General features: G+C 45.4%; 1 protein-coding gene across 1 annotated transcript in view; it reads right to left on the reverse strand.

The window, feature by feature from the left end:
* LOC122810618 overlaps positions 1-25280 on the reverse strand; it is a 703010-nt gene that overhangs the window by 533671 nt on the left and 144059 nt on the right. The window contains exons 4-5 of the mRNA XM_044082194.1: positions 18791-18880; positions 17029-17093 (exon numbers count right to left, since the gene is read on the reverse strand). Coding sequence (XP_043938129.1) covers positions 17029-17093; positions 18791-18880 — 155 coding nt within the window. The remainder of the gene's footprint in view (positions 1-17028; positions 17094-18790; positions 18881-25280) is intronic.

The following is a 25280-nucleotide window of genomic DNA, read 5'->3' on the forward strand; positions in this document are numbered from 1 at the left end:
CCCTTGTTCTGTGGATTTGGGTAAAATGTTGACAGGTGAATTGTCTGGTTAAGAGCCACACTGGGTACCACCTTAGGCATAAAAGAAGGCTTGGTCCTGAGGGACATCCTGTTAGGGTAAAATGTAATAAAAGGCTCCACAGCCATGAGAGCCTGTAGTTCTGAAACCCTTCTTGCTGAAGTGACTGCCAAGAGAATTAGAAGTTATGTACTTACCATAACGTTCCATCTGAGTAGGTGGATTCATTTGTCTGCAACCTGTGAGTATGGATCCGATATCGGATCCGAACCGGCATGGTTTATCCAGCTATGGATCCGAGCTCCTAGCTCCTCCCCTCACCCATAATGCCCTGCTCTCCCTACATGACCTCAGATCGAGTTTGCCCTGTACCAAATACCCTAAACAAAGGGTAACACATTCTATGCAGGAAACTGACAAGGCCAGGGGGATAGGAGGGCGGGACGGTTGCAGACAAATGAATCCGCCTACTCAGATGGAACGTTATGGTAAGTACATAACTTCTAAATCTGAAGTAGGAGAATTCATTTGTCAGCAACCTGTGGGACAGAGTCCCCAGCTACCCGAGTCTTGGGCGGCCATCATGGAAGGATATTCCGGAGCACTGCGGAGCCAAAGGATGCTCTACCTCTAGATGTGATATCCTGCTTGTAATGAGAAATAAAGGTATGAGATGAAGCCCAAGTGGCTGCTGAACAAATATCATCCAGAGGAATCCTAGCCCTAAAGGCCGCTGAGGTAGAAACAGACCGAGTCGAATGAGCATGGACTCCTTCCGGTGCCGACCTCCCCGAAGCTTGGTAAGCTAATAGAATACACTGTGAAATCCATCGTGACAAGGAGACTTTGGAAATTGGTTTCCCCAGATTAAATTTGGCAAATGAAATGAACAATTGGTCGGATTGCCTATGACCAGCTGTCCTATTGAGATAAAAACGAAGCTGCCTGTGAACATCCAAGGAATGCAGCTTGTATTCACCCTTGTTCTGATATTTAGGGAAGAAAACAGGGAGGTTGACGGACTGATTAATATTCGCTTCCGAAGCTACCTTAGGAAGAAAATAGGGATTAGCCCTGAGGTACACCCGGTCTGGATGGAAGATCAAGTAAAGCGGTTTCATGGACAGAGCTTGAAGTTCAGAAACTCTCCTAGCTGAAGTAATGGCTACCAAAAATGCAGTCTTAAAAGACAAGAATTTTAGATCTACTGTGGCCGCAGGTTCGAAGGGGGGAGCGGTCAAGGCCTGAAGAACTAAAGAAAGATCCCACGGTGGAACCGTCTCCTTGACAGGGGGTCTAAGCAGAAAGGTACCTTCTAGGAAGACTTTACATAACTTGGCCGACATAAGAGGCCCAGAGTCATGACCAACATGGTAGTGAGAAATGGCCGCCAGCTGAACTTTGACCGTGGAACTACTGGCGCCATCATTAAAGAGAGTAGTAAGGAAGTCTAGAACCAAAGGCAGGGGAACTGTGAAGGGATCCAGACCTTGCCGCTCCGCCCAAATGGAGAAGTGCTTCCATTTACTGCGGTAAACTTTTCTGGTAGAAGGTTTATGAGCCGCTACCAGAATGGACTTAACTGGGGACGAGATACCGGAGTCCTGATTAGGAGTGGAACTGGAGCAGCCAAGCAGTCAGCTTCAAGTTGTCCAGGTTCGGAATTGGTAGGTTCGACGGGTGTAAAATCAGATCCGGAATGGGATCTAGAATCCAAGGTGGATTCACTGCATGAGACCTCAGGTAAGGGAACCAGATCTGTCGAGGCCAGAATGGGGCTATGAGGATCATCCTGCTCCCCAACCAGGAGGCTTTCTGGAGTACCTGGAGCATCAGAGGCAGAGGGGGGTATGCATAAAGAAGTCCGGGAGGCCAAGCATACACCAGAGCGTCTCTGGGGAAATCCCCTGGAGGTGGGATTAGAGCGAAAAAGCTGTCGCACTTGGTGTTGAAGGGAGAAGCAAAGAGATCATAACAAGGAGTCCCCCATTGTGCGAAGATCCGTTTCGCTACTTGAGCATTGAGAGACCACTCGTACGGGGAGAGAATGGTGCGACTGAGTTTGTCCGCAAGGATGTTGGACCGACCCGGAATATGAGTTGCGATGAGAAAGCGGTTGGAGGCGATCGCCCATTCCCACACTCTCATGGCTTCTCGACATAAGGGGTAAGACCTGGTTCCCCCCTGTTTGTTGATGTACCAGACCACCGACATGTTGTTTGACTGAATCGCAATTGTTCCCAGGGGAAGAAAGGCATGAAGTGCTTGCAACGCCAAGAGCACCGCTCTCATCTCCAGAACATTGATATGCAGGGAGGTCTCCGAGTCGTTCCACGTGCCTTGGACAGTCCGGCCCGCAAAATGCCCCCCCCACCCGAGGCGGGAGGTATCCGTGGTCACTGTGGCAAGAGGGAGAGATGCACAAAAGGGGCGGCCACCGTGGAGATCCTGGGAGTGGAGCCACCACAAGAGAGACCGCTTGCAAGCCTTGCTGATTGCAATGGGATGATGCAGGGGGAGAGAAAGATATGACCATTGTACTTGGTGTCCACTGAAGAACCCGCATGTTCAACCGGGCGAGTGGAAGAGGAGAAATCGCTGCCGCCATAGAGCCTAGTGCCCTCAGGACCAATTCCGCTGGAACCGAATTTGAGTGGAGGATGGCCCACACCTGGAGTTGCAGATTCCGAATTCTGTTGGGTGTGAGAAATGCCCTTGAATTCCTCGGGTCTCATCTGGCTCCTATAAATTCTATTAACTGAGTAGGGGCCAGGTTGGACTTTCCTACATTTATCGTGATGCCTAGCCGGGGAGCTAGGCGAAGAAAGGAATCTCTTGCCAAGGAAAGTAGATGCCTTGTTGGGGCGGTGAGAAGCCAGTCGTCCAGGTACGGAAAGACCTGCACCCGCTGAAGCCTCAGGTGGGCCGCAACCACTGCTAATACTTTGGTGAACACCCTGGGGGCTGTGGTGAGACCAAAATGAAGGACCCTGAACTGGTAATGACTGGCTCCCAGCCGGAAGCGAAGAAACCTCCTGGATCGTCTATCCATTAGTATGTGGCAGTACGCATCCTTGAGGTCTATGGAGCACATCCAGTGATTTTCTCCCAGAAGGGGGAGGATGGATTGTAAAACGACCATTCAGAACTTCTCCTTGGGAACTGCCAGGTTTAATAGGGACAGGTCCAGAATGGGTCTGAGGTCCCCCGTCTTTTTTGGCACTAAAAAGAACCTGGAGTAGAACCCTGATCCGAGCTGGTCTGGGGGGACGGGCTGGATGGCTCTCTTCCTCAGCAGATAGCCAATTTCTGCTGAGGCTGCTTCCCTCTGATCGGGTGGAACGTCGGGGAGGGATTTTAGTTTTGGGACGTGAAGAAAAGGGATTTTGTATCCTCTGGGTATAATTTGGAGGACCCAGCGGTCTGATGTTATGGACTCCCATGCCACTAGGTGCTCTGAAAAACGTCCCCCGACTGCCTCCAGAGTGGAGCAGTCGGGCAACCCCTCAGCATTCAGAGAAAGGTTCTCTGGACCCAAAATTCTTGGGAGCCCCTCTGCCCCATAGGGCGGCGTCCTCCCTATCCTCCTCTGCCACAGAAGGACTGGTTGTCTGGAACGGGTTGGGATTGCTGCGACTTCCGGAACCACATCATCTTCTGGCCCTTTTGGTTCCTAGAGTAGGACCTCTGGGGCACCGAGAAGTGGACTCCGACGGCAGACAGCGTCTTCCCGTCCTTCTCGCTCTGGACCAAGGTGTCGCGAACCGTCTTGCCAAAAAGGGCAGAACCATCAAAAGGGGCGTTCGCGAATGACGCCTTGAAGGGCTCCGTGATATCGCAATGGCGGAGCCAGGCCTGGCGTCTCGTGACTAGGCCCACTCCTGCAGCTCTAGCGGCTCCCTCTGTAGCATGGGAGCAACTGCATAGAGGTATTGGTCACGGAACGGAGACTGGCCATACGGGTGGAGTGCAACAGTTTGTCCTCCTCCGACATGGACTCTGGGGGGGATGCAGCGTATTCTTTGATCGCACTGCATCCTAATGACATGTGCCAGGTAGTTGAGCGCCCTCACTGAGAAGGTCGCTTAACTAAACATACGCTTCCCCAAGCGGTCCATCATCCGAGACTCCTTGCTCGGAGGATGGACAGAGGGACTCTCTTGAGCAAGTTCCCTCTTGGTGGCTGCTGCCGTCAACATGGCATCTACCGGGGGTCCCTTACTCCAATGGGCACGGTCAGCAGGGGGGCTGAGAATCCTGTCCAGCCTCTTGGGGATTGGCTCCACTGTGTCCAGTTCCTTCCACGCCCTGGTGGTAATGAGGTCCACCAGGGGGTCGGCAGGAGGGGACACCCAAGAGGTAGACGGGCCCGCTTCAAATGCCTCCAAGAACACGGACTCGTCCGAGGAAGACTTTGGGGCAGACCACCCACCTCTTATACGAAGCATTTCCATGATGTCTCCAAAGGAGACATCTTCAGGGGGTGATCTTGGGGAGCCTTCCCCTTCCTCCAAGTCAGTGTCTTCAGTCAAAGACTCGGGGGAGTCTATGTGCCTCCTCTTGCACGTGTGCTTGCGAGGTGCTTCCTCGGGGGGGCTGTCCGAGGAGCCCTCACAAGCTGTGTCTAGTTCCAAAGGAACTGCTTGGGGCAGTGAAGCAGGCTGTCCCAGTGGCCGGGTGACGGAAGCCTGACCCAGAGTAGATGGAGTGCGGGACGAAGCCGAAGCAAGGGCCGGGGGTCCGGATGCCCTCAACAGAGCCCTCTCCACTACATCAAAAGCCGAAGGGGAGCCGGCCTCGACCAAAGGATCCGACAGTCGGCTCCCCCTCGGATCAGAGGAGTGGATCGGAGCTGGTACTGAGCCCCTCGGATCCGAGGGACCAGTGCGCTCCGACACGTACGGCGCCGAAGGCACACTGAGTCCCTCGGATCCGAAGCTCGGACCAAGGCTCCGAGAGGTCGGATCCGACACACTCGAGGGCAGGGTCGGATCCGAAGTACCTAGTACCGTCGGCGCTGACCCACCCCCGGCTCCTAAGCTGCCCGGCTCCGAGCCCGGGTAGCGGGTCGGAGAAGGAGCTATGGGCATGAAAAAAGGGGTAAAGCTCCCCCCCCCCGGGGGGGGGGGGAGGCAGGAGCACTCCCATCTGCATCTGGGCCTGGATGAACCTTCGCATCATCCGGTCCAGATCAGCGTCAGAGAGACTATAGGTCGATGTCGAAGAGGCTACCGAGGTAGGCCTTGAGTACCGCCTCGATAGCCTCGAAGGAGATCGGGTCTCTTCCTCCTCAGGCCCCGGTGAAGAAAAAGGGGACCGGAGCCGAGGAGGAAGAGATCCAGCAGTCAGAGAGGCCGGAGGAGAAGCCCGCTTAGCTGGCGGGGCCGAGACGGAGGTCTCGGCCCGTCGCTTGTGGTGCTTCTCTCTCCGGTCCTTCTTCCGGGCTTCCCTCTCCTCCGAGCCCATAGAGGGAGTTTGAATCCCGGGAGGAGGAGGGGGAGCAGGCACAGCAGGAACCGCCGGAGCGGTAACTACCAACGGGGAGGAGGCCGAAGCAGAGTCCGGGGGCAAAAGGCCCGCCAAGACCAGCTTCAACCTTCGCTCCTTCAATGCCCTGGGGTTGAACCCTGCACAGATTGAACACCCAGAAGTGAGGTGTTCAACCCCAAGGCATCGAACGCACCGAGTGTGGCCATAAGCAGGGGATAGCTTATGGCCACACTCGGATCATTTTGAAAATATCGCTTTTGGGGCCTCAGACATTTTTTTTTTTTTTTTTTTAAACTAAAGAAGTTAAAGTAAATTAACTTAAAATAACCACTCACACAAGGCCCCAAGAAACCACAAGCACACAGCTACGTACCAGCGAGGGGAGGGATACTAAAAATTAACCAAATTAACCAAAAACTCTCAAAGGAGGGAAAACCTACAAGTTTCATACAAATATGTAATTTTCTGACAGAAAATTTATATAGAAAACCACTTAGATGACAGGAGCTCAAAATCCAGCTGTAACCATGAATGCGGCAAACTAGATCTGAGGTCATGTAGGGACAGCAGGACATTATGGGTGAGGGGAGGAGCTAGGAGCTCGGATCCATAGCTGGATAAACCATGCCGGTTCGGATCAGATATCGGATCCATACCCACAGGTTGCTGACAAATGAATTCTCCTACTTCAGATAAGCTGTTTTCCAAAATAGAAATTTTATATCCGCAGTAGCTGCTGGTTCAAAAGAAGGCAGGGTGAGTTTTTCCAGCACAAAATTGAGGTCTCATGCAGGAGTTGGTGATCTTCTGGGAGGCCTTAAATTTTTGGCCCCTCTAAGATACTGTTTAAGCAGAGGATGAAAAAGAGGGGAAGCTATGTGTTGTAATGATCCAAGATGGCAGAGGCATGGATTTTTATTGAAGAAAAAGATAGGCCCTTGTCAAGCATCTCAGTCAAATATTGTAAAATCTGAGGAATATTGGGCTTTGCTGTGTCTATTCCCTGTGCTTGGTTCCAAGCACAGAATCTCTTCCATTTATCAGCATAAGATTTTCTAGTACTAGGCCTTCTGGCTTCCAAAATGACATCCATCACAGGTTTACTGAGAGATGTGGTTTGAATAATTAGTTGATTAGCCATGCTGCAAGATTCAGAATTTGGAGCTGAGTGTGCAGACTTTGATAGTTCTGCTGAGACAGTAGATGAGGTATTTGAGGCAAGTACCAAGTAGGAAGTGGAGACATATTCCTTAGAAGTGGGTACCAGTGTTGGCGAGGCCAGTCCGGAGCAACTAGGATCATTTTTGTTTTTTCCTGTCTGACTTTTAGTAAGACCTTGGAGAGAAGAGGCAGAGGGGGGAAAGGCATAGACTGTTAGGTTTTTCCAACTGAAGGATAGGGCATCCACTTTCCATGCTTTTTTGTGATGTGTTCTTGTGCAGAATTTGTCCAACTGATAATTTTGGGCTAGGGCTTTTGTCTAGGCTCCCCCATTTCTGTTGTAACATGCTGAAGATTTGTGGATCCAGTTTCTATTCATGCGGGTCCATAAGATTTCTTCTTAGGTCGTCTGCCAGAGTATTTTGTTTTTCTGGCAGGAATTGAGCTTGAAGATGCATCTAGTAAGTCAAAGCTGTGTTCCACAATGCCACGGCTAGTCTGCAAATGGGGTAGGAATGTGTAGCCCCCTGCTTATGTACCAAATAACCGTGGTGTTGTCCGTCTTTATCAGTAGTTGTTCTGGATAAAGTAAGTCCTTGAAGGCTGTCAGAGCATTCTGAATAGCTAGCATCTCTTTCTGGTTGATATGCAGATGCATTTGTTTTGGGCTCCATTTACCCTGAATGCATCTCCCTGCCAGATGGGCCCCCCAAGCATAGTCTGATGAGTCTGTAGTTAGGGTTTGGGTGGCTGGGGGTAGAGTGAATGACAGTCCCTTGTTTTGGTGACATGTCTCTGCCCACCAAAAAAACTCCTGTTGTAGGCAGGGAATGAGAGGAATCATTGTTTCCAGACTGTGACAATGTTGACTCCATAAACGTTTTAGGTACCATTGAAGTTTCCTCATATGCAGTCTCGCATATGGAATTAGCAGAATGCAGGATGCCATGAACCCCAAAGCCTGCAGAATTTATCTTGCAGATAACTGGGTTTTAGTTGCCATTTGTCTGAAGTATGTTGTCAGTTGCCTTTGTATGTCTGGTGTAAGGCAAGCCATCTGGGCAATTGTATTCAAGCTTGCACCCAGGAATGTAATTGAGAGGGTACCAGTTGGGATTTCTTTTCATTTCTTGTGTACCCTAGGCATGTTAGAAGCCTTTTTACAAGCGCCAGATGTTGAAGAAGAGTGTCCTTGTCCTCTGCTTGAATGAGACAGTCGTCCAGATGGGATAAATTTTGTATGCTTCTTTGTCTGCATAATGCAATTACTGGTGCCAGGCACTTTGTAAAGACCCTGAGCGCAGTAGATAAGCAAAGGGCAGTGCAGAGAATTGGTAATGCAAAAAACCTGCCTTGAAGCGGAGTCTTCTGCATGATTCCCTTACTGGGATATGCAGGTATGCCTCTTAAGTCTAGAGTCACTAACCAAGCGTTCCTGCCCAGCATAGGCAGTAGCTGTTGTAAAGTCAGCATTTTGAATTTTGGAATGTCCAGGAACATGTTCAAAATTGTTAAGTCCAGTACTGGACGCCAAGAATAGTCTTTTCTGGGTACCAGGTAAAGTCTTGAATAAAAACCTTTTCTTTTTTTCCTTTTCTGGTACTGGTTGTATAGCCCCCATATCCATGAGGGACATAACTTGTTTCTGAGCCTCTGCCCACTGATTTCGTGGCAGATCTGGCCATCCGTTTGGAATTGGCAAAGTATGGAAATGAAATCTGTACCCCTGGGATACTATGTTTAATACCCACTTGTCCTGGGTAATTAACTGCCAATTTTGAGCATGAAGTGCTAGTCCCCCCCCCCCCCCAAGGGGGCTGCCAAAAGATGAGAGCTTGGTGAAGGTAGAGGAAAGTCATTGAGACTGCTTACTGTAGGGTTGTGCTTTGTTTCCTCCACATTTGGAGGTGGAGGCACCCCACTGCTTTGACCTGTAAGAACCCTGTGATTGGTATCTGGAGCCTTTTGAGCGCCTGGATTTGCCACGAGTGGCTTTTTTGGACACAGGAAAGGACCAATTTTTAGTAAGCCAGTGCCAACTGAACCTGGGTGGCTGCACTTGCATGAAATCTTTTACAGTTTGCATAGATTTAGCTTTGTCTTCCATTTTCTTTAAAACCTCTTCTGCCTTATTACCAAACAGAGTATCATGCTGTAAGGGGGCATCCAATAATTTAGCTTTAACATGATCAGGCAGATTTTGCTCCTTGAGCCAGGCATGCCTTCTAATCACAGATCCAGTAACTGCGGCCCTGCAAAAGGTCTCCAAGGAATCAAAACCGCATTGCCAAGTATGCTTTCCAACCTGTTCTGCTGAATGCAATAATTCCTGTAACTCTATTTTCCACACAATCAGAAATCAACATCATTTTCTGTTTCAGTAAGCCCATAACATGCTGTTAATATTTAAGCATATGAAACTGGCAGTTTAAGGCCCCGATTGCCAAGGTAGCAGACATATAAAGCTTCTTTCCCCATCTATACAATGCCCTGGAATCTCTATCAGAAGGGGTTGAATTTTTGGCTGTAGAGGCCTTTACACCCTGTGAAACAGTCTCAGGATCAGCAGCAGGATTTCTGAATAGAAATTTGTGGGAGTCAGGAACCCTGTAATATCTGTCTGGCTTACTAGGAGCCGGAAGTAGGTAATCAGGAGCCATGCTTGATTCCGAAAACACATCAACCATGTCTAATACAGGAGGTATTGCCAAAGGCCTATGCTGAGGAAGAAGGAGGAAATTCCTAAGCCTCTTTTTGATTTACAGAAGTCCTGACTCTCCCAGTGAAAATGTTCCCTTAAAGTATGCAAAGTCTCCCCAAAACAGCAATTCTCAGGAGGAGATGCAGATGGAATGGATTCCTATGCATCAGAAACCTCATAGGGTGGAATAGAAAATTCCTGATCAGAAAAGGAATCAGAAGAAATGGAAACCTGTTCTGAAGTTTCATAATCAGTGCCTTGCCTACGCCTCTTAGCGGAGGGGGGGACCCCTGATCAAGGTAATTAAGTCCTCAGCCATTTTGATCATCTGTTTTTAGGCACAGGGGCCTGAGCATGTGGCTCACGCTTCATTTTTTTAGACATAGATGATGTTTTTGACCTTGTTTTTGAGGTTGGCATCAATTTAACATAAAAATGTTGAGGCCTGAAAACACCCTCACAAGCCGATGCCTGCTCAGTGGTTCCGGACCCATCCAAGGGAGAGACATCCACGGGTTCAGTACTCTGAGAATCTCGCAGCATACCGGACTCTGAATGGGTCTCGGTAGAGGCCTGCGACTCAAAAGTAGCGGGTATCAGGGGCTGCGAAAGAGCCTCATTGAGTACTGGCGAACCGGCGACTGGCTTAGGAGAAGCTTCGTCGTCAGTTTTGGACCTCGCCGGTCTGTGTCTTTCTTTGCATTTTTTTTTAACTCCGGTATTCGGATTGCTAACCAACGACATTTTAGGATAATTAAATCTTGATCCAAAATACTTAGTGCATTGGTTAAATCTAGCACAAAACCGACAGCAAGGCACGTTATGATCTGGGCCTAGGCAAGGAATACAATACAAATGAAAATCCTTATGAGGTATTTGCTTCCCACAAGTAATGCAATTATTAACTTTGACCGACATCGGTAAGGAGCAAGAAAAAGTTTCCCCAACGGGGTACTTCGCTTTAGTTTGAAGACTTTGGTTCTGAAACTAGAGTCCGAAAATTTCAGGAGTTGGACGACCGGCACTTGCGAACTGCTTCTGCTTCGGGCACCACTCGGCAAGAAAGACTGAATAAAATGGCGTCAGCTGCATGTTTTATACCCCTGATGACCTGACGGCATGGAAGAGGAGAGAGCAACCAATGCAGGACCCAAGACTTTGTTATTCAGGCCGACTGAGGGCAACCTGCCAGCAGATTACCCTAATGTAATGAATGCAACAGGGAAACACGAAGAACATCTCCCTCCATGCGCTAAACTGGTTAGAACTCCCAAGCTATCTAAATTTCATTCAACTAACGACAGCACACAAGCTCATTTTAAAACCCTCTAGCTGTCCATCACTCTCCGCTTTTTTAAAACTTCACCAGCCACACAGAACAGTTAAATCCACAAATCAGAACTTCTTGGAACTTTACAAACCCTTACATTCACCAGGGCAACTATCACTCTCCCTTGCTAGATTATGGAACTCTCTTCCCCCTCACATTAGAACTACCCAGAATCTCCCTTCCTTTAAAACCTTAGTCCACTCTCACCTCTCCTCTGTATCCATCCTACCTGAATCCTGATACCCATCTCTATCTTATCCTTCTCAAAACTCTGCCACTGCTTACATTTTTTGTCTATAGTTATGATGTACTAAATGAACATGAATTTGTAGTTTCTTGTAAATATTTTATAAGTGGTAGACTTAGTTCGCATATTTCAATGTTTTTATAAAACTGTCTTTCTGTATATAGAAGTTAAATTGTTGCTCTTATATGCTGTACTTCTTCTTCCGGCTTTTCCTGGTTAGGGGTAGCCACAGCAGATCTCCTGTCCACTAATGATTGGCAGTAGATTTTTTACAGGTGCCGAGGTGGCAGCTTGACGCCCAACCTTCAGGGAAGGCATGCCCATTCTACGCATGTCTTTTGAACGTCACTCGACCACGGGGAGGACATGCAAACTCCACAAAGAAGGTGTTCCAGCAGAGAATCGAATGGGGAACCTCTTGGTGTGAGGCAACAACGCTACCGCTGCACCACCGCGGCTTGACCACTCGTGTATGCTGTACTAATATCTTTTAATATTGTCTTTCTGTCTGGACCTTTTCTCCTCGGGCCTCCATTGAAAATGGGGTACCTTGGCCCAATGGACTTTCCTGGTTAACAAATTGAAATAACAAATAAATAAAATGATGTGCAGGACCCTCAGAAACAGTGAAAAGGGAGGGAAAGAGTACAGAAACACCCCTTCTGAAGAAAAAGACAAGGCATTCACCTTCCAAGCCAGAGGACTTGGGCCACAGGAACAAAAGAAAGGAAGTTGTTTGTTTAGAGGGGAGGCAAAAAGACATACCTGTTGAATAGCTCATCCACAGACAATGTCCAGAAACACATTTCTGTGAAGCATCCACTCATAAGCCTGTGTGCTGGACCTGCTCAAAGAGTCTGTACCTGTATTCTGCTCTGAGGGAATGTAGACAGCATGAAGACTCACTTGACACTGGACAGCTACATCCCAGACCTGAACAGCGAGCCTGCAAAGAAGGTAGGACCGTGTAACCCCCCCTTGCTTGTTGCCATACCACACCACACCACTGTGGTACTGTCTGGGAAAACTTCAATGGGCCTGCGATGAAAGAGGGTATGAAAGGTCTGAAGAGTTATAAGGACAGCCCTCAACTACTTGATGTTGATGTGGTCTGACCTATGATGAAGAGGCCAGAGACACTGAACCTTGAAAGAGCCGAAGGAAGCTCCCCACCTCTTGTTTACGCATCCAAAAAGAGCTTTTGAGTTGGGACTGGAAGTTGGAAAGGAAGTCCTGGGTTGAGAGGCAGTTGAAGAATCCACCACTGAAGCTTGAGCTTGAGACAGGAAAGGAAGGAACTAGGAAGTCCAAGGGAGAACACTGTTGAAGCCACACCGACTTGTGGTACCCACTGACGCTTTCTCATATGAAGCCTGGCCAGATGCAGCATAGAAATGATGGAAGCCTTAAAAGAGACAGCTCTGCAGAAGAGGAGTCTGGAAAAAAAATCAATCAAAGAGAGGGCCTTTGGGGGGAGGCAGGGACACCAGCATGGGAATGATCTAGATCTGCAACCCAGAAAAACATGATCTTGAGAAGGAACTAAGACTGATTTTTGAAAGATTATGGTGAACCCCACACTTTGCAGTAGGGAAACAGTAAAATTGGAGATCCTGAAGCAGAACCTCAGAGGATGAGGCCTGAATAAGCAGATCATCCAAATAATGAAAAATATAAATCCCTATAATCCTGCAAAAAGCTATGACAGGAGCGAGGCATTTGGTGGATACCCTTTGGGGCAGCAGAGAAGCCAAAGGGCCAAGGGGTCTGAGTGGACAGCAGGAGTTACATGTCTAGCACCGTTTTTACCCTTGGGTGGTGGGTGAGACTGTCTGCAAACAAAAGCAGATTTGGAAGGGCAATTCCTCTGAAAGTCAAGGATAGAAGACACAAAAATATGTTTCAAGTCTTGCAAGGCCTTGCCCTTATCCTTCAGGGATTTAAAAAGTTCAGTAGCAGCACAGCCAAAAAGATTTTTGTTGTCTGGAGGAGCATCCAATAATTTGAACAATGTCATCAAGCAAAGTCTGATGACGAAGCCAAAAGTAATGCCTCAGAACAGAACTAAGTGCAGCAGCTCTAAAAGGAGCACTGACTGCATTATAACTGCACTTAATGGACTGGCAAGCCATCAGAAAGATAGAGCTAACAAGGAAAGGGCCAAAACCGTCTCTTCAGAGTAAGAAAGGTCAGAAACTACTTGAGAAACCTGAGAAAGGAGGGTTAAACATACCTAGTCATATGGGTCTAGTAATTAACAGCCCTAAAAGGCAGAATGGCATCAGTACAAACCTTTTTGCCCAGCCACTCAATGGCTCTACTACCCTTGTCTGAAGGAAGCAACTTAATAGAAGACAACAGCTTAGAGGGTTTTGTCACAGGAGACAGACACCACAGGAGGACATTTACATAGAAATTTACAATTACCAGGCAACTTGTAAAATCTGTCAGGTTTCTTGCGAGCTGGGGACTACAAACCTGGGGCAACAGAAACTGATGAAAAGGTATTCAGGAGAGCATCCAGAAGAAGAACAGGAGCAGGTTTGGTAAACTCCATCTGGAGGAGTTTGAACACCTCTTCTGGATATCAGGCACCTGAGAACAATTCTACTTAAAGAATTCCATCGTATGTGAAATAAGTGTGCCCAAAGGACTGCTCTTCTAAAGGAGAATCTGGACTGATGAAATCTTCTTTCTCAGACCCATAGTCCAAAGGGGAAGGGATCTGTGATGAGTATGCTAAAGACTCTTCCCCAGAATCCAGATCCTCATCTGAAGACTCCTGCTTCCTAGGTTTCATAACAGGAGTAGAAAATCAGATAGGGGCATGCACAGAGACCCCCTGAGGAGGTTTTAAAGCCATTCAAGTGTTAACCCCCCAGAAAAATCCTGCCATTCACCCAGATCATCTCCAACTGTAGGGAAATATGCTTTCTTTTTCTCCTTTCTCCAAGGGCACGAAAAACCCCAGACATGTTGGACCATTGCTGACACTCCACAAGTATAGTAGGAATCTTCTCCCATACTAAAATTTGCAGAATCCCTCTTGGCCCCACAGATATAATCAGCTGAGGTTCCGCTTCAATGTCTGGAACAGACATTTGAAAAGCCTCCAAGGATGTGTGAGAAGCCAGATCCACAGGAATCTGAAGCAACAACTAAATGACCTTCTGGGTTTTCACCAGTCTCGTGACACGCATCTGGGGAGGCTGGACAGCAGCAGTATCTGACCTGAGTTATTTGGCCTTTTTCTTGGCCGGCGGCTGACCCTTGGGACAGGAAGATAGCACCTTGTGCCAACAATTTTAAATGCTGGTTTTCCAGGTAAATATACATGGAGAAGAAGTGACTACGCAGGGTTTTGGGGACAAATGGTTGGCAGACAGAACACTGCTTATGGTCGTGAGAAGCACCTAAACAGAAGTGACACTGTTCATGACTATCTTTATGGGGAATCTGTCGCATTACTGACATTTTCCCATCCTGGATGACATGTAAACCAACAAAACTAGAATGAGAGAAGATAATGAAGAACCCTGACAGGGCACTTACCTGAAAATGGCTTGGTAACCAGCACAGAAGGGCGTTCAGACTAACATTTATTGACGGCATTCGGATTGGAGGCAAGGAAGTTCTGAAGTGGGTGCATCCATACGTCACCTTTATACCCTATGGCTTTACACTATGAGCATATGTGTGACATATGATGCCTGTAAACACTTCACGGTTTGGTATAGTGGCCAGACATTGGGCTATCCCTGGCAAGAGATCCCTTACGTAAGGAATACTGCAAGACTGATATGGAAGGACAGTAAATGTCTTAAAAGGGATAAGGCTAGAAAATCTAGGCGTTAAAAATGAGATAAAAATAAAGCACTTCTGTTAGATACCTTATGTGAGAGGTTGAGTGTTAAAAATTAATGGCACTGTTCTTTTCAGGCACCCTGAGTAAAAAGACCAAGAGCCAGAATGTAAAAGACTTACTCTTAGCAAGGTACTTATTCCACAGCAAGCCTGCTCTGTAGATAGGCCTTACACCACAGTAAGTCACTTACACCAAGAGTAAGTCTTTTGTAATCTGGCCTTAAAGCTAATTACTTGAGGCATATACTAAATGACAGATCAGATGATGGTGGTCTTGACATGCAGCATCCTATGTTACATCATGTTTTTTCATTTTCGGGGAGGAGGTAGTATTTCAAGGAAGTAGTTGTTTAAATGGTAACTTCAAGATACAATACAATAGGACGGGGTATGAACAAATGAAATGATAGGGACAATTCATGTTCTGAATCACTGATCATATCTTAACAGAGTTCCAATACGTGTGGACATATCACAAGATACGGCATACCTCTCAACGTCTTGGCATAAGAAATCTGGACAAAGACTGAAATAAATGGGGACAAAAGCAAAAATCAGGGACGGATTATTGCTCTAATTAACTTAGAAAGCTGTTAGACATAGTTTTTGCATTAACATGTGTTTTTGAAGGATATGAAGACTGAAACTCATATGGCTTTCACTATTTATTGATATTAACTGCTCATGATTTGCCAGAAAACCACACATTTTTTGTGAGTTACAGACCTAAAATATGAGGCAAAAATCAGGACATTCTGTGAAAATCTGTTCAGTTCAGAGGTACGAGATTTGGACAGGTCATCATCTAGCAGAAAAGCCTTACCTAATTGCAAGACAAGTCTGTTTCATATGAAATTATTTAATTCTAAGGAAGTTTTTTTTTTCTTTTACTGGAACAGAAAAGCTGCATTGCAGATTTGGAAGACAACTAAACAACCAACAAACCTTTGTTTGACAACCTAAAATATTCCAGCACACAATCATGGGGCCTGTGCTGCAACCAAATGAGGGAAATATTTTTGCTTAAATCCATGGTAGCTGAACAACTGTGTCTTGCCCTGCATCATTGCTGAAATGGTTTATGCACAGAGAAGAAATGACACTCAAAGTTAAAGGGGAATGCTGCATCACCACTTTAAATATGAAATGGTATGAAATAAAGAAGGAACTCTTTTACAGGACTTCCTTCCTTCTGTCCTTCACATAAGGGCTCAGGAGCTGAGCATTGTCTAAATATCCATTTATTTTATAGCTGTGTAAGAATACAAACATTCAAACATGAAAAAGTAGATCACAAAGGTATACACTGTTTTATAACACTTTACTAATCTGACGCAGAACTGGTGGCCTTTAAGGGTGTATCATTATTAAATGAATAAGTTAAAATAAGTTCATTCTTCTGCTTTTTTTCCTTAAATACTTCCTTACCTTATTTTTAAAGTTTTGTTTTACCCTTTTAAAGTAAAGATATTTACGAATAATGCACTTTACTCCTCTTACCATGATTTTTATTTTTTCATTTTTTTATTTACTTTTAGTTCTTCATCTTTATAAAAAAATATTTCAAGGGTTTCATGCTCCTATTAAAGTACAACGTTCACATTTATAAATGTTATGCATGGACCACCGTCGAGAATTAAAAAACAATGCTGCTAAAAGTTTTTAAGGGTTAATATTTAAATCCCACAGTTAACAACTGATAGCAGAAGTGGGGACACCATAATCCTAAAATCATTTATAAAATCATTAATAAACTATATATGCAAAATATGAAAACGTAAAATGTTTCCATAGTTACAGACTAAAAATAAGCCCAAATAACCGAAAACATCTTTGTTTGGAAAATACAGTCCAGCAAGTAACATTTTGAAGAGAGGAATTAAAAACTGAAGATGGTGTGTGGGGACACTTACTTTATATGGAGCACTATTAAATGGTGGCAAAGAAGAAATGTGCACTCTCATATGTGAGGAGAGTAATCATCTGCTTGAAAAATCAGGCTAGAAAATGGCTGACATTACTGTGCAATCCTTATCCTCCACACTGAAGTAAGATTCCTCTCTGATGTAACAGCTACATTTACTTTGTGAGATTTTCCTTTAATCATGCCAAAGGCCAGTACCAGTTTCAACTGATCAACAGACATCACAAAAGTTAAGTACACATTAAGAGTACTAACAAGCACAACTTTTGTCATAACTAAGTGCACCAACTTACCTTCTTGATTGTGCTCCAGTCTTCTAGAATGTCAATGTCACGCAGCATATATACAATATATGGACGTACAGTAAAGTTAAGGCAAACAAGAGCAAATTCAAAACAAAACACTGTACAGCACTATTTATGCATAATAAAAACAATTGAGAAGTACAGTTATGTAATGCACTCAATGTAACAGTAGATCTACAAGGGCAAGTCATCAGGCAGTAAATCCTTAACATTAGGTCAACAAAATGGATGTCACTTGAACACCAGTCTTTCCATATGGGCTTATTCTCCAATAAGGCACTGTAGCTTTTAGTTATATTTTAGCCAGTTCTTTTCTTTTTTTTTTAGTTTGATACTATTCTGTTATGTATAAACCCACAATGTTTGACACTATTCTGTTATGATGCGTGGAGATATACGTGAATGGGCGCACCTTCGTTGAAGGTTGTGCGTCAGGGCTGGCAACTTGGCACGTAAAAATTAACTGCCAATCATTAGCGGACCGGAGTTCCGCTGTGGCGACCCCTAACAGGGAAAAGCCGAAAGACATAACAACATAAACCAACAATGTTTTCTTGTAACAGTGATGCATATACTTAGGTTGTGACAGCTACTACAGAACACTGTAAGCTAACTTAACTATGAACTGGAGAAAACTTGTAGACTAAAAGAAGGGATCTACTGCACATCCAAACTCACTTGGTGGAGATTTTGTGGATCCCAAGCTTGCAGACCACGTGGAATGGACTTGCAGGACAGACATATGTGTTAGAGAACAACTATTCTGGGGAAGGGAAGGAGTCTAGCTCTGTTCTGGAAATTTCTGAAAGTATGTCGGGATGCAAGGCAAACAGCCACGTTTGCTAATTCTCACGGATAATAATCAAATTGTAGCACTGATCCTTGCAATAAAATCGTTAAGCTATAGCAATTTATTTTTGCAAAGGTGCTACCTTCCTTCTCAAAGTTAAGGTTAGAAGTTTCTAGGTAATGTTACAGTTCTCTGAAGAGATTAATGGAACAGTTGCTCATCATGCACTAAAATTATGGCTTCTTTTTCAAGTAAGTTTTCATGGAGAAAGAAGGTCCAACTCTAATTTTGAGGTATAAATGCAGGGTTCTCAATCAGTCACACTACTTTACAAGTTCTGTTTGACTGTATTAGTTACCACAGGCTTCTATGAACTTGGAAAAAACTGACTGTCATCATGCTTGACATCCAAGACGCATCTGAGCTGGCTTGGATGGAGTAGAAAAAAAATTATCAGATCTGCATATAAATAAGTTAAGCAGGCTTTCTCAGTACCAGAGTTGTGAAAGAACTTTTTCTATATCTTCAACACAACTGCCAAACTAATGGCACTTGTAAGCATTTCTCTTCATACACTGATAAGTAATTTGTTTTGTTTAAGGTATGACCTTTCCTGACAGCTTGGCAAATATAGGTACTGGTGAAAGAACCTTAACATGTAAAGGTTGCATCAGTGTATATATTAATCCATGGGCTAAAACATTCCCCAAATAAAAGTACTGAGAAAAACGACTACTCAACCAAATATTCTGCCAATAAATGGCATTTCTCATGTACTAAAGTTAATTTCCTCTGTGGATATCTTTAGGCTGAAAACTGCTAACAACTCATTTTTTTTATCCCATACATAAATATTTCAGTACTCTTATAACTATTTAATGATAAGTTGTATTGCAATAAAACTACTACAGTTGCAACTGCATTCATTTATGAATCCTAAATGGACATGTAAAAGGATATCTGAAACAAGAGTAGGTTTCTTCTTTTTTTCTGACTTTGACAGCTCCCACTTCTTTTTCTTTTTGGAATGGATGTCATCATTCCACCACTCTAAACGGAAAAATAAATTAAAAAAATAGATAGATAAAAAACTTGCAGTCTCTGTCAGTTCTGTAAGTAGTATCATGTACAAGAGAAATAAACCATGTTAGCACTACACAACATTACATAACTGTCTCCAATACATTAAACATTTTGGGAAAAAATGAGCAATACCATATTTAATTTTATATTTTTCTTTACATGGGAATGTAAGCCAAAAAGTGATAAAACAGCTTAATGTCAGAGGCTCAGCTCCATCTTCAAATCACTATTCCTTCTCAGCTTTCAGTACTTTAATTACATACATATGTGACAATTCTGAAAATGGCAGTGGGCTGCACTTCAACATGAAGTGCCTTTAACTGAAAAGTACCGAGTGTCTCATGCAGGCCATATTTATAAGGTGCTGTTCTCAAGAGGAATGCTATAAAGAAAAGTATCCTATCCAGCTCCATGGCATTAGGGATAACGCCCTGACTGATGCAGGTTATCAGAATTCAACTAACATCCAGGGTGGCTGTAAGGGCTTGGCAAGCAAGATGGGCGTGACCAGCTGCTGCCAGCTTGCCTGTCCTGGGGGGTGAGGGGATACAGGCAGGTCTGGCTCACCACTTGGGTGACACCTAGTGGGAACAGTAGGTGTTGCATCCATCGAGTATGAGCCCGTGAGCAAGCTCTGTGTACATGAACACAAGCTGAGAAAGCGTGAACAGGCACGGTCACTGCAGACAGCAGCATAGAAGCCGAGCTCAGTGAGTTGCTGCAAGAGAGGAAGAATGTCTCTCTACAAGATCAGTATAAGCCTGCTTTCTACCAAGAAACTCTAGTCACTGGAAGGAAAAACTAGGCTAATAAGGTACCCCTGTCAAAAACAAAATGGGTCATAGGACTCTCTCCCTGTCCAGGAATGTCTGGCTCTCAACCCCTGACAGAATGATTGTGATAACTGAGTGAAGGCAGTGGACATATTGGGCAGGTCCATTAGGAACTTAAAACAGAAAACTATCCTATAATCTGTTAGTATACTTAAAAACATAAAACCATTCACAGCTGGCCCTCAGTGTTTCCCGACTCCGTATGTTGAATTTGTGTTCTTGACAATGCCCCTAACCACCACCCCATGGCAAAAATGTCCTTTGCAACAGCAACTACAATGACAGGTATTTGGAGTGCTCTACCCAATGAAAGATTCACAGATTCAGTGTATGCAGACATTATTTCAGATACAATCAATGTGTATTGGAAATTATGATGTGAGGGCACACAGGATCTATAAGTTGAGATCACTGAAGAACTTGCATGTAATAACTTATGAAGGGAAGCACATAGTTTGTTGATGCCTGTGACGACTGTGCCCTGGCCCAGCAATCAAGGAGCCTCAATCCTCACTACTAACACCGGGAAGGTTGTCTCATAGAAGAGAAGAGAAAAGGATAATTAATACACACAGTAAAGTACAACTTTCCTTAAGTGCACACAGAGATCACAGTCAGTCTGGGGCTGGTTGCTGCCTTGCTCACCAGGTCCGTGATAAGACTCCCCACTGACACAACTATAGGGTCCAGGTCTCAGCCTAATTGGGCAAGCTAAAACCTCCAATACCCTCTCTGTCCAAACAGTGCTTCGTGTCCCTGCCAAGTAGCTGACACAGCACACACACATACTTTGAGATAAGTATTTATACAACTTCACAGACACTCCTGGGAAAGGCTGACACACATTCTCCAACTGTGCCCCTTTACTCAGACTATACGGTAGTAATTACTGCCACCACCCAGTTAATACTATCAGCTACTAAAAGGCCCTTAAAAGGGTGTCCAATTATTACTGAGCAATATTAATATCCAATGGTAGTATGACTAACAGTCAAGGCTTACTTTAGAGTGGCCTACTACAATAACCTCTATAAATATGCAATGTACTCTATAGCTTATCTCTACACAAATCAGCCACACGTCGAAGGTTTTAAAAATATTTAATAAATAATTAAAACACAAGACAAAACTACTACACCACAGATATATCTATGAGTTCAGAGATCACACAGAAACTTAAAATAATACAGTAGGACAGGTCTGATTTCAAAGAAAAATACCCAGTTAATCTTTACTATCTTTATCTATTCCTACAAGAAATCACAGTGCTAAAACTTACATGTGAGCATAAGGCAGAGTACTGGTAAGTTGAATGTCCAAAGTCAAAATGCTTCCAGTCTCTTGAGAAATAGTATTTAAACATTACTAATACACGTTTGCTGGGTCCCTCCCCAAATTACATCATTTTTGATACTTAGGTTTTCCCAGGCAAACTGCAATATTTAGCAATCTAACACCTGCACAGAAACTTACAATAGAAGACATTTCACATGTATATTCTAATAGAAACTAGAGCAATAAAGCACATTCCACATCTAAAATCTGGTCATAAAATTTAGCCTTAAAACAATGGGCATGAAACCTTCATCCAGCCGCAGTGGAACCAAATTCTAACACGAAAGGGTCACAATATGCTTCACTGGGCCAGTAGAGTGCAATGTTATCACATATTTTGCAATTCCACATTTCACAGTATTCTTTACACTCAAGAAACATGCCTGTATTTTACATTTATTATCAGGAAAACATGCCTGTATTTTACATTTATTTATATAGTTGATAGAACTGTGTATCAAATTCTATTTGACTAGGCTGGCAGCCTTCGCCCATCTCTCCCCAATCGTCACATGCTCCCCCCCCACCCGGGGGAACTCAAGCAAGTTTTTCAAGTGCCCCTTGAGAAACATCGCTTGACAGTGTCAGGTCTATCTGGGTGTACCTCACCCCATTCCCTGTCGTAAGAGCCCATCTGCACTGGCATTGCTACTCCCACTGTGATGCTGCACTGACATATCATATGCTTGCAACCCTAGACTCTATCTTAGCAACTTAGCATTTTGCTGACTGGCTCTGTTTAACCATGTTAGAGGGTTGCGATCTGTCATCACAGTAAATTTTCCTCCATACAGATAAGGATGAAGTTTTTTGTAGTGTCCACACTATGGCTAGATATTCTTTTTCTACCACTGCATAGCATTCCTCCCTGGGTTGGAGCCTACAACTGAGATAAACCACTGGGTGCTCTTCTCTCTCTGAAGAAATATGGCTAAATACAGCCCCCATCCCATAGTTTGAAGCATCCACCTGCACAATGAAGTCTTTGCTGTAGTCTGGACTGCCTAACACAGGGAGTCCTCCCAAAGCTTCCTTAAGCTTCTGAAATGCCTGCTCACATGCTGGGGTCCACACTACCTTATCTGGCCTGTTCTTCCTTGTCAAGTCTGTGAGGGGAGCAGCTATGGTACTATAATTGGGAACAAACTTTCTGCAGTACCCTGCAGTCCCCAATAATGCCCTCATCTGCTTTTTGGTAACAGGTGCAAGCCATGCCTGAATAGCTTTCACTTTGGCAGGTTCTGGCTTTATGTTACCACTCCCCACTATATGTCCTAGGTAGGAGACCTCTGCCATACCCACCTGACATTTGCTCGGCTTAATGGTCAACCCTGCCCTCTCTAGTCTGCCCAGCACCTCCCTGACATGCTGAAGGTGCTCGTCAGGAATAGCTGTAGACAGCAATATCAATCATGTAAGCAAGGGCAAACCCTCCTGCTAAGATATCATCTACCAGCCTCGGGAAAGTCGCTGGGGCATTCTTCATCCCAAAGGGCGTCTTTGTGAACTCATACAAGCCAAAAGGAGTCACAAAGGCTGACTTCTCTCTAGCACTGGGAATCAAGGGCACCTGCCAATAACCCTTGGTAAGATACTTAGCTCCACCCAGCTGCTCTAGGGCCTCATCTGTCCTAGGCACGGGGTAAGCATCTGCCTCTGTGTGACTAATTTCCTGTAATCCACACAGAACCTGGTCCTGCCATCCTTCTTTGGCACCAACACCGCTGTGGAGGCCCAGGGACTGTTGGACTCTTGAATCACCCCTAGTTCCAACATCCCCTGTACCTCTTCCTTCAGAGTCTGTTTGACTCTCTCAGGCACCCTATAAGGGGCCTGCCTGATAGGTCTTTGGGGTCCTGTATCCACCTGGTGCTGCACCAGGTGGGTGCTCCCTGGTTTCCCGGTGAACATGCTCCCAAACTCCTGCAACACTGCTCGGATTTCTCGAACCTGGGTAGGAAAGAGATGCTGGGACATTGCTACCTCTTTCACTGAGGTGTCAGCCCAAGCCTCACTGAGGAGGTCAGTCCCCAGATGTCCCTCAAACTCCTCCTGCAATCCACAGTAAATGCTCAGCACAAGGGCCTCCCTATCATGGTAAGGTTTCATCATGTTAACATGGTACAATGTGTGCCCCTGCCGTCTGCCTAGCACTTCTACCATGTAGTTAACATCACTTATCTTTCTTACCACCTTGTGGGGTCCCTCCCAAGCTGCCTGCAACTTGTTGTCTGACAGGAATGAGAACCATCACCTGCTGCCCTACAGCATACTCTATAGCTCAAGCATTCCTGTCAGACCACACCTTTTTCTCTTGTTGGGCTTCTGCCAGGTTCTCCTGAGCCAGGCCCCATGAGTTCCCCGAGCCTTGTCCGGAGGTTCAGGACATATGCCACAACAGACACCTTGTGAGACTCACACTCACCTTCCCACTCATCTCAAATCAAATCTAGACGTCCCCTCACCCTATGCCCATACAGCAACTCAAAGGGTGAAAAATCTGTGGATTCCTGGGGAACCTCTCTGTAAACAAACAGATGGGGCAAATATTTGTCCCACTCCCTCAAACTGAAATGCAAATGCCAGTAGCTTGGACCGGATTGCAGAGTTTAACCTTTCAACAAGACCATCAGTCTGGGGATGGTAGGGGGTGGTCTTCATGTGCTTCACCCCACAGGACTTCCACAGACAAGCCAGCAGGTCTGACATAAAATTGGCACCTCTGTTAAGACAGTATTTCCTTTGGGAAACCTACTCTGCTGAAAATCTCTAGCAAAGCATTTACCACCTTCTCTGCCTCAATGGAGGACAAAGACAATGCCCTCAGGGTATTGTGTAGCATAATCTACAATCACTAGTATATACTTTTTCCCTGTGGAACTTGGGTACCCAGAGGACCCACAATATCCATAGTTACCCTCTGAAATGGCTCCTCAATCACAGGCAAAGGCATCAAAGGAGCTCTAACCTTGTCTCCTGCCTTGCCTACCTTTTGGCACTGCTCACAATTCCTGCAGTACCCTGTTACATCTCTGAAAATTCCAGGCCAATAGAAGTTTTGCATAATACGCCTCTTTGTATGTTTTATGCCCATATGACTGGCAAAGGGAATATCATGGGCTAGGAGAGCCAGACGGTAAGCTCTAGGCACTACCACAATTGCTGTACTCTCTCACCTTCTAGCCCTCCCTCAGGGGTCCACTCTCTGTACAGTAACCCTTTGTTCCAGTATACGGATTCCCCTTTCCCTTGAGAATCACATGCCTCCCTAGCTACCTGCCTCAGGCCTTGCAATGTAGGGTCTGAGAGCTGAGCCTGTCTCAAGTCTCTCATTGTAACCCTTCCCAGCTCCCTTTCTACAGGAAGTCTGGCATCCTCTGACAGTGGTGCCTCACTGTCAGCCTGGGTACTACTACTCACCTCTACCATTGCAGTTACCCTTCCAAGGGAACATCAGTACCCACAAGCAGCTGTGGCTCACATTCAGTCTCACTGCTACAGTGTAGCTCATTCCCTGAAGTAACCACCTCAGCAGTCCTGGCTGCAAGTATGCAGTCTGTCTGGGTCTCCCCCAGGCTAACAGACCCACATGCTTGTCTCCTAGCCTCACTGCATGTAACTGCATAAGTACATAGTACTGCCTTATCCAAATCCTTCCCTCTCAGGACATCTGCAGGATGGTATTTCCATACCCCCTGTTGTCCCAAGACAACCTACTATTGGCATTTTGTCTTTTCCACTTACTGGCTCCCTCACCTTTGGTTCCCCACCTTGCCTCTGTGGACATCTGTATGTCACATGGCCCCACTGGTTGCATTCAAAACATTTAACCCTAGGCTAATGGACATGTACCTGGACTAGTGGCTTCCCCTGCTACTGGCGGATTCTGTTGGGGCAATCTGTGCTGCCTACCATGGGGTAGCAGTACTGGGGGTCCCTTTCCTGTGCAGGGCTGCCTTGCTTGCTAGGTATAGGTCTCCCTTCTTACCAAACTCCTCTGAAGTATCACATTGTCTATCAGCTAACCAGATCCTCATGTCCTCAGGCAAAGTGCGAAGGGTTTTGTTCCCTTACCAAAAGGTCTGCCAGCCCTTCAAAAGTGGTGACCTAACATCCACTCACCCAGCTATGAAAATAAGTGATCAGTTCAACAACATATTCACATACATTTTCATCTGCCTTGTGTCTATGCTCATGAA

This window comes from Protopterus annectens, chromosome 9.part0, assembly GCF_019279795.1.
Source record: "Protopterus annectens isolate FY-2018-M chromosome 9.part0, PAN1.0, whole genome shotgun sequence".
Lineage (NCBI taxonomy): Eukaryota > Metazoa > Chordata > Ceratodontiformes > Protopteridae > Protopterus > Protopterus annectens.